This window comes from Notolepis coatsorum (assembly GCF_963971535.1).
Source record: "Notolepis coatsorum genome assembly, chromosome: 3".
Classification (NCBI taxonomy): domain Eukaryota; kingdom Metazoa; phylum Chordata; class Actinopteri; order Aulopiformes; family Paralepididae; genus Notolepis; species Notolepis coatsorum.
The window spans coordinates 130,052,489-130,062,350 of NC_140167.1; the positions used below are offsets into that span (position 1 = coordinate 130,052,489).

At 42.2% G+C, this 9,862-nt stretch overlaps 1 protein-coding gene across 2 annotated transcripts; it reads left to right on the forward strand.

Moving 5' to 3' along the window:
* The first annotated feature begins 239 nt into the window (after positions 1–239).
* Positions 240–9,862, forward strand: nabp1a (nucleic acid binding protein 1a). 2 transcript variants are annotated; one of them, XM_084309523.1, is made up of 6 exons: positions 240–1,325; positions 1,857–1,995; positions 2,193–2,264; positions 3,704–3,788; positions 8,241–8,310; positions 8,501–9,862. In XM_084309523.1, exons 1-6 carry the CDS (start codon positions 1,232–1,234, stop codon positions 8,707–8,709), a joined length of 669 nt encoding a protein of 222 aa, XP_084165649.1. In that variant the 5' UTR covers positions 240–1,231; the 3' UTR covers positions 8,710–9,862. The 2 variants fall into 2 exon arrangements, with proteins under 2 accessions (XP_084165649.1, XP_084165650.1); XM_084309524.1 differs by having other exon boundaries at positions 8,241–8,292.

Below are 9,862 nucleotides of genomic sequence, written 5' to 3' on the forward strand. Positions count from 1 at the left end.
CAAACCGAATTCTTAATTATTTTATTTTCGACAGAGTTAAGAGAGTTTTCGAGGATTCAGTTAAATTTAACTATTTCCCCAAATGTCATAATCCGAGGCTTTACTGGTGTAGCCACAACAACAAAAAACTAGACGAGGAAATAGCGAATAAATCCCCCTTCTCTGGGTCAAATGGACCGGTCCGGGTGTATAAATAGGAGCGGCGGCCCAAGTTGACGTAGTTTTGGGGCATTGTCGAAGCATATGCGGACCTTAACAAAAAGCTTGTGTAGATTTTAAATAGCGCAAAAGGGGACTTTAACATTGGTTATATTTAAGAATCATACGTAGGGTCATTTGACATCACATTATTCTAATGACTAAAAACGATAATGGCCATAATTACTAACACACAAGACTCATAAAGAAGCAGAAGTTGTCCAGACTGCGTGCTATTAGCGAGCTAACGTTACCAGAGCTGCATTTATTCAAGAGGCTCAAACAACAGAAACAGAAGGATCGATTGGACTAGTAGTAGCATTAATAACTACAGACCGTGTTTCTGTTAAGAGGACATAACGTTACAGTTGGCCTATCTATAATAGCAGACCATTTATTTTAAGAAGCAATAGTTTAACTTGTGAAAATACACGGAAGTCCAGTGCATCGGTCTCTTTTGTCTTGGAGAAGTAACGACCGTCTCAGTGCAGAACAACGTTACTAGTAGAGGCTCCAGTCCGGCACAAAAAAATTAATTTGATTGTCGTTATTTTCGCTTGAATTTGTCAAAACCTCGCAGCTCTTTACACCGATGAGGCAATCTTGCCGGTTTATAATAGCTCAACCGCGCTTACTAACTTTGCCAATTGCGTGTTCCCCGCTAGATAGTAAGACACGTTAGGATGTCTCGACACTCTGAGAGAGAGGCGGTCAGAAACACGGATCCTTCTGAGAAGCGAAAGTAGCTAACTGTTAGCCCATTGCAGTTAGCTAGCTTGCTAACGTTAGCTTAAACTAAAGGGTGGGCAACGAGTCTTTTACCAGTTGTTCCCAACACCACATACTAGATTCTAGCTAACAGTTGTGGCTTTGTGCAACATATAAGCGAGTCTTTATAGTTCGGGAAGGTTGAACAAAATCCAACAAGACTAGCTAGCGAGCTGGCTAGTTAGCTAGATGCTCAGCTAACGTCGACTGTCTCTGGCAGTAGTAGTAGTAGGTTTGTGACAGTAACGTTACTTTGCATCTAAAGATGTCAAACCCCGTGACCGAAGCCTTGTTCTTGTTAAAGGACGTGAAGCCTGGATCCAAAAATCTGAATATCGTGTTCATTGTTTTGGAAATAGGTAAGTTGTTTTACATGACAAGTGTGATGTCGTTATGCCTTGCTATCTGCTCGCCCCTCTCTAGGACCAATACTAATAGTGTATAGTTGTTAGAGACGCCGTGGTGTCTTATGCGGACTCGGTACACTTTGTTTTTAGTTTCATGAACGTTCTCCATGCCTTTATGTACAATTTATAGTATTGTAGTGACTACAGTATTGGTTCGTGTTCATCTTCTGACTATGTTGTGTAGTGGGAGGGAACTAATGATCTGGCACCGGGGCCAGAGGGGACATCTATTTAGGTTGCACTGGTTGTTATTCATTCATTACTGTGCTGGGATTCATGTGCTGGTGTTCTTGTTTACTGACGTGGCTTTGTACATTAAACAAGCATTACGTTACCTCCGTTTATTCCTCTTTCCTCCGGGCACTACAGTATGCACCAAGATCTAGATATGTAGACTTTGAGAACTGTAACTTGTGAGCCTTTTTATTTATTTATACCCAAGCCGTAGCCTAACTCTTGCATTTTTCTTTCTGTGTCTACAAGGGCGAGTAACCAAAACGAAGGATGGCCATGAAGTGCGCTCCTGCAAGGTGGCAGATAAGAGTGGAAGCATTGCCATATCTGTGTGGGATGAGCTGGGCAGTCTCATTCAGCCAGGGGACATTATTCGGCTGACGAGGGGGTAGGATTGTTTTCTCACTTGTACACATTTGTCTTTCTAAGAAATTGGCCTATAATTAAACTTTGCGTTCTGCAAGTCATCCCTCCTCTCCCCATATCAATTAGTATGGTGTCCCCAAACAGTTTTGTGACATGTTTGTATTGTGAAAAAAAACTCTTAACATAATTCAATTTCCTAATGCATTGTTCAATTGCTAGATACGCGTCCATTTGGAAGAGCTGCCTGACCCTTTACACTGGAAGAGGAGGAGACCTACAGAAGATTGGGGAGTGAGTAGCCAGCCATGCAGTCTATTTATACCACTACTACTAGGAAGTTATTGTCCTTACTGAAATTCTGCTTGCCATACCTCTCACCACCTCTCCCATAAACACCACCATCAAGGGGCTACTGAATACATATTCCTCTTACCTTTCTACATCAAATTAAATTGTACCACAGATTACAATTTATCAAATCCAGTATGGTACAGATGGATGCCAGTTTCCACAATACCCAGCATTGCCCCTCACATTTAGAAATTCCACTGTCTTGGTGTGGCTTCAAATGTGGTGTGGACATGAGTCCTCTACACCTTCCTTTTGAAAGTCTTCAGGATACAGTATTGTAGAAACAACTGGCACATTACAATTCCAGCCAGTTTACAATACAAAAGGCAGTTTAACATTAAATTAGAAAGTGGTTCAAGTTTAGGAAGAGAAGAAAACTATGTGGTTAGGGAGTCATACGACATGTGTTGAAGTGAAATACTTTCAAGAATAGCAGGATATTTTAAATAAATTTGTGGAGTACCATTCATTAAACCTGAAACATGACTCTTGCGAAACCACTAGGTAGTGCATTATTACTAAGGACGATAATATCAACACATTGCCTTGGTGGCACCTGATACTTTGCAGAGTAGTGTTCATATTCTGAACACTAAGGGTGTGTTCACATCTGAAAGTCCAGGGATAGTCCGGACTTTCTGGTGGAGCAAATGTGAAAATGATACATTGTTTGATTTTGGTCTGCGTTCACACTACCCTGTTTGGTGCGGATCTAATTTGTAAACAAAGGACATGCTGTCGCATCTATTGGACTATAGCACTCACAAACGTAATCAGTTGCCGGCAGCGTAATGACCGACCGACCGGACGGAAGCTGTCAACTACTAGACAGCTGCATAGAATCAGCTCGAGATGCGTTGTTGTTACAGAGCTGGTCCACGCTGCTATTATGAAATTACCCAAAAAGTATGTAAGCTTTTTTTTTCTTTATCTGAGAGAATGTCCGCGAATGTCCTCCTCACGCAGGAGAAAGTTGGGGGGTGCGCGTGGCGCGAGTCTATAGAGAGAGAGGAAGAGAGAGACTGCGTCTAGAGAGGAGAGAGAGAGGGAGGAAGAGAGAGACTGTCCGCGTGCGGCGTCAGTCTAGAGAGGAGTAGGCTACTTTGCTTCCTGGATTAGGTACTATAGTTCGATTGAAACGAACCGAGTCCCAACTTTTCAAGAGGACCATGGTTCGGTTGTTTGGTCCTCATTATAGTTCGGTTTGCGTTCACACCAAATGGACTATCGATCTAAAGGGACCATGGTCCACTTAAAGGGACCATGGTCCACTTAAAGTGGACCAAACAGAGTAGGTGTGAACGCGCCCTAAGATCCAGCAGAAAATCATTCTCTTTTGTCCAGATAATAATTCTCTAAATGATGATTCTGTGTCACAGGTTCTGCATGGTCTATTCAGAAGTGCCCAACTTCAGTGAACCTAATCCTGAGCTGCTAGCCCAGTCCAACCAGCAAAACAAGCCTGTGAGTATCCCAGCCACCACCAAACACACACACACCAGATCACATCTATCGATTATGGTCTACAGTTGTACACAAGTATCTCCCTAAAACTTTGGATAGATTGGTCTTTATGAGTAGACATGGAAGGAAGAGTAGGGCCCTATGGAATCCGTGATCACAGGAATTGCAGAGGATTTCACAGAATTGAGATATTAACATGGAATTCTGAAATATCGTGGAATGGCGTGGAATTTGCTTAAATTATACATAAACAGTTTTTTCATATAAATCGATCTTCACTACGACTCTAAAACGGTGACGCTGCATGGTCTACGGAGATGCAGAAATGACGGCTACCAAATCCATTTGGCGATTTGAATTCATATTTCATCAATCGAGCCTCGGGTTAGTGCTACAGAGGCTCTCTGAGCTCAATTGGGAACATACCGCCCCCTATCGTCTCTCTCCCTGTGTAACTGCACCCCATTACTTTACACTGACGAAGGGAGGGGGTGGCCAGTTTCCTCTTTACTTTCCCTCAAGCCAACTGAAGGATCCATTGTGCTCGCCGGCCCGGAAAACGCGTGGATTATGTATTTACAGTACCCAACACTGTAATCAATAAGCGTGATCCATATTTGGAATGGCGATCAGGAATTGGAATCTTTTTGGATAACATCTGATCTCAGGTAAGGAATCTATTTTACCAGTCTTAGGATAATCAGCTATTTTCACCTATATAAGCATTTGCCCTATGCGTAATAATAATTGTTAGACTAGAAGTCTTTATTTGTCATGCAGTTTTAACACGCACGCAAGATGGGTGACCCACAGGAACACACACATGCATCCACTGAGTCGCCGATGGAATGTCTCTCTGCACTTTTCCCATCCCGTTGTCCTTCCCCCCCCCCCCATGGGCAGCCGGGAGCAGATAGGGCGTCAACGTGAGCCGTGCCCTGGGGACCAATCCAAGTGCTCCTGTCAATCTTCGTCAAGGACGCCACAGTGTTAGCGATCGGTTGCATGTTTTTCCATTGGGTTTATCTTATCGGGGCGGGGGGGGGGCCCTTGCGAGCACGGGGAGAACATGCAAACTCCACACAGAAAGACCTGGGAGATACCCCACCTGGGTACCTGGCATCATGGAAACCTCGTCCACAAGCGGGAATCGAACCCTGGACCTTCTTGCTGTGAGGCGACAAGTGTTAACCACTACACCACCATGCCGCGTGTGTGTGGCTGTGATCACTGATGAGGAAATGAGAGAATTGATTTTTCAGCCCGCCTCTATAGCGTGCATAAGTACACATATACTATCATCTAGCGTTTATTTGAAAACGATTCATAAATAGGCAGAAAAATTACAGTGTTTGTGTATGCCAGAATATTCCAGTAAATGCCGTTTATCACGGAATATATATATTTTCCTTAAACAAGGGCTTTTCAAAATGCTATAAAACGGAAATGAACCGATTATTATAAAAATAAAAAGTTTCGACAATGTTTACTGCAAAGTGCAAACAAGTCATTGATAAGCGACAGGCAGATTAGACACATAGCCATAATTTAAGACAGAGATTATGCATTCACAACGCTATCATTGAAGTGGGTGGTGGCATTTAACCATGCTTTACCATGTTAATGGCCGGTAATCAAAGTGTTAATACCGGTAGTCAGACTCGCGTTGCACGTAATGAGTCTCTTTCTCTCTCTCGAAACGTAGTGCATGCTCTGTAATAGTCAGACAGACTTGCGTCATGTGTAATGATGCACGATATATCGACCACCGATATAATATCTGCCGATATGGCAGTTTTTTTTACACATCGGTATCGGTCAAGATTGGGCCGATATTAAAAAAATATGTTTTTATTTACATGTTTTGGCCTTAAATAGTCTCAAAATATCGTCATTTCTGAAAATAAAAAAAATGCTTTTTGGAAAATAGCTCTTTATTTGATTATCATAAAGTGTTTTCTATACAGAGATATCGACATCGGTAATTATCGGTATCGGCCAGATCAGCAATATTAATATCGGTTATCGGTATCGGCCACAATTTTCACATCGGTGCATCACTAGTCGTGTGTAATGAGTGTCTCTCTCCCTCCCTCTCCAAACGTTACACTATAAAAACAAACTGGATATTTGGACTGCGCGCGCCCGTCCCATCTCTGGTCTTTGGAAAGACCAGCTGAGGTCAGGAACTTAAAAAAATATTATACAGATGGAAGCTTCAGAAAGTACAAAACGCTGCTGACCGACAAGAGCGCCTAATAGGGTGACCAGATGCAAAAAGTCCAAAAGTGGGACAACAGTAAGATTTTGGTGGGACAAAGTGGGACAACAGTACGATTTTGGTGGGACAAAGTGGAACAAAGTGGGACAGATAGATAATGTAATTTTTTTTTATTAGAATAACTGCCATGGTCTTCACTGAATAGATTTAAATCAAAGGTTAAATCAAAATAAATACAAATTAAATACCACCTAACATCTGTTTTAAATATTCAAACGTCATCACTTGACAGGAATGTCTTGTGTTTGATATTCCCTGTTAACACAGAACTAGGGAAAACAGTGTAGTATAATACAAAAATAAATTGTGTTCTATATTAGAATAACTGCCATGGTCTTCACCGAATAGATTTAAATCAAATGTTAAAGGTTACCACAGTCGGCTGACCTGTATGAATGGGAGTGTTGTACTGTGTGATAGACACTTGTTATCTCAGCTGCAGTGACCTTGTCCGTCTGGCTATCATTGTTTGGTTTAAAAAGAAACGTATCCATAGATCTGGATGTTTCTTTTTGGTGAGCCACTTTCAAGTGAGACTCACGTCCACTGTGGCGCTTCAAGTCATATTCTCCTCCATGCGCAATTGAAAACGAACTATGACACAAAACACAGAAAGCCTGCTGCGGATTGCCTGCCATCTGCCTCACCCAGTCATGTGTCGTTTGCCAGTCTTGGTTGTAACTGCAGGTCCGTTTCTTTTTACTGCTTTCCATCTTGAACTAGTTCGCTTGTAATGTTTTTGTGTTTTTTTTTTGCGATATGAGGTAGCGTCACGACTCAGTCTCAGTCACGTCACAAGCAGGCAAGCAGCACGCTAAAGTACTATAACCAATCAGAGCAATGTGTGTGGACAAGAGGCGGGTTGCTACGTTTACTGTCTGTAGGGAGGGGCTTTTAGACGCATGTTTTTTTTTGCTTCGAAAAGAGGGACATCCTCTCAATATGAGGGACGCGGGACATTTGGTCAAATGGTGGGACAGTACAACCAAAAGGGGGACACCTTGTCACCCTAGCGCCTAACCATCATGTATCACAATGGTGATGTCAGCCAGAGATGGGAAGAAGCATGAACCTTTAAAGGACATCTCTTTGGGGGAAAAACTAAAAAAAAAAAAATCTGGATTTATTTTAAACATTATTTTGTATTTAGTGATTGCACTGCACTGGCAGTTGAACTGCATTGAACTGAATTAAAAAAAAATGCATTTAACTGCGCTGGCACTGTCGTATGGCAGATGTACTGTTATTAAAGTTAATAAAAGCATTATTTTGTATATATATATATTTTTGGTTAAACTTAAATCCAAAGGGGAAAAAAGAGATCCGAAAAGATAAAAACTGATTTCATAGGGCCCTAGAAGAGGTTAAAAATGCTTTGCCACCAATGCATTGTGGTTGAGTGTATTTCACATCAAAACCGAAGACATGTTTTATTTATAAAACATCCAACTTTTAGTTTGACTAGTGATGGGCCTGGCCATTCTAATCACCTGCCTGCACCATCAAGATGAGGAGTCATGTCTCTTGACATTAGGGCTGAACGATTAATCGATTTTAAATCGAAATCGCTATTTGAAATGATGCAATTAGCAAATCGCAAAACCAGGAAGTCCCATTGAGATACAAGATCTCCTTTGCAAGTTGTTGTTATTGTTGTAGGAACAGTTTGGGAGAGGGAGGTAAGAGGTTTTAGATTGTGTGTTGTGAAGTTTAGACTTCAGACAGGGAGAGTAAAGTACAGAAAAAAATGTACCGTTGGGTACCAGTATCGATTCCCAGGTAAAAATAAACATTTCAGGCTCGGTGTCCCGAACAGACCCACCGCGTAGGCCAGATGCAAGCCGCATTTTACAATAAACCTCTGTGGGGCTGCTTTTTTCGCAAATTTAATCGCAATCGTAATATCTGTCAGAAAAATCGCAATTAGATTATTTCCCAAAATCGTGCAGCACTAGTTGACATGCCGTCTTAAGGCGCAGGACGTCAAAATATATGCCTATAGCAAGTACCTCTGTTTTAAAACATTGATGGCCTATATTTAAATTTGAACTAACGATACTATGTGTGAACTGTCCTAAAATTGTGTTTAACACCACTAGGAGAAGGTGTTAATCATTAGGTCTTAAAATGGGTATACATTAATTAACAGCTGATATCTGACTCACTAACAGGGCAAGCCAGACCAGAATCAGAGGGGGAACTCACCACCCAATCAGAATTCAGGTACACTTGCCCCGCCAGGTAAGTTGGCTAAATAGCTTTGGATTATCCAATAAGCCAGTCGGCTAAACGTCTGCTGCAGTTGTTAAGGAACATTTCGATGGGTACATTTAATTAAAATTGTATTAATGGTGACAACCCCTTCCTTTTTCATTATTTACATAAATCAGTGTTTACGACCAGAGGATTTACTCGTATTCTCCTCCTCCAGGTAACGGTTCCATGCTGTCATTTTCCAACAACCACAACAACCCCCCATCTGGCACCCCACGTGACCCTGGTTTCGGGGGTGTCGGGCGACCCAACGGCCGCTCGCCAGGAAATGGAGCCCCTCCAGTGACTGTCGCCGGGCCACCCGCTGCCACTAAGCCCTCTGTTACGATTAGCAATGGCAGGGACCCACGGCGTGCCAAAAGATGAAACTGGGGCGGGGTGGCCCATTTCCTCCATTTTTAACCCCTTCCTCCCATCTTTCTCTCACAGCCACAGTTGGCTTTCGCAACATGGGAAATAAAGATTTTAGGCTAGTATGGTTTTTATACAAGTTAACCTAGTCAAATGTGTCTCTATAGTGGTAGTAGTGCTTTTCGCACCACAGTCGGTAATTAACTACAACATGATGCATTAGCAGGACGTGTGGAACTGTGAAGTGTGGTTGTTGACTTCTTGTCCAGCCTCATCCCCACCACCACTAGTGACATCACTGCAGTTTGCCAGTCGTGTGCCAGTGTTGCCTCCCATGCGCCACCCGGACTCCTTTCCCATGTTGTTGTCTGAAACTATACACCCTACTTGAACACTTGATGCACTTTCTTCTCTTAATTTATAGTGGACGGAGAGGGGGGGGGGGGGGTCTTGTCATTTGATTCAGGAAATCGATTTCTGCTCTTTGGTGGAAAAAGGCCTTAAGTAGGTGAAAATGAGTTCTTGAACTGAATGCACATACGAAGCTCGTTTCATGGGTCTTCCCTCCCTTAACCAAAACGTCAGAAGTGACTCTGTGAAAGGAAAGGTGATAGTTTTGAAATTTTTATGGTAAGTAGAGTAGAATTCGGTTGAATGGATTTCACATTATTTTTTTTTCTTGTTTGCTATCAGTTGTGAATGATACCTTCATAAAGGTGGGACCACTTAAGAACTACTGGCAAAAAGGGGTTCACCAAATAAATTTTAATATTATTCTGCTGCCACTTTGGATTTTCTGTAGTGTGTTACTCTATTTTTACTTAAGACAATTATTGGCCATTCCTCCACAAGACCTTAAAACCTCAAGGCTATAAACACACTGGTCATATACCTTATTAACACCACCTACAGGATCTTTACGTACAAGCTAATTTCAGAGTGGGGTTCTCTTGCTGTCAAACTTGTAGGAACAGATGTACAGTATGGTCAACAGAACACCTTTGGGATAATGATCCCTGTCAAGCTGGCTGGGGATTTCAGCATGGGCGTATTAGCACTGAAGACCATTGATGGATTGGACATGCATGCCTCGATTTTCTTGCCACAACTATCGATTTTATAACTGTTCAGCCTCTCCCAAGTAAAGTTTATCTCCTGTCTGGTGCCA

Coding starts and splice junctions, on each gene's coding strand:
- nabp1a (XM_084309523.1), top strand. CDS start 1,232: ATGTCAAACCCCGTGACCGAAGCCTTGTTCTTGTTAAAGGACGTGAAG. Junction 1,996..2,192: donor ATTATTCGGCTGACGAGGGG/GTAGGATTGTTT, acceptor TTCAATTGCTAG/ATACGCGTCCATTTGGAAGA. Junction 2,265..3,703: donor GACCTACAGAAGATTGGGGA/GTGAGTAGCCAG, acceptor TCTGTGTCACAG/GTTCTGCATGGTCTATTCAG.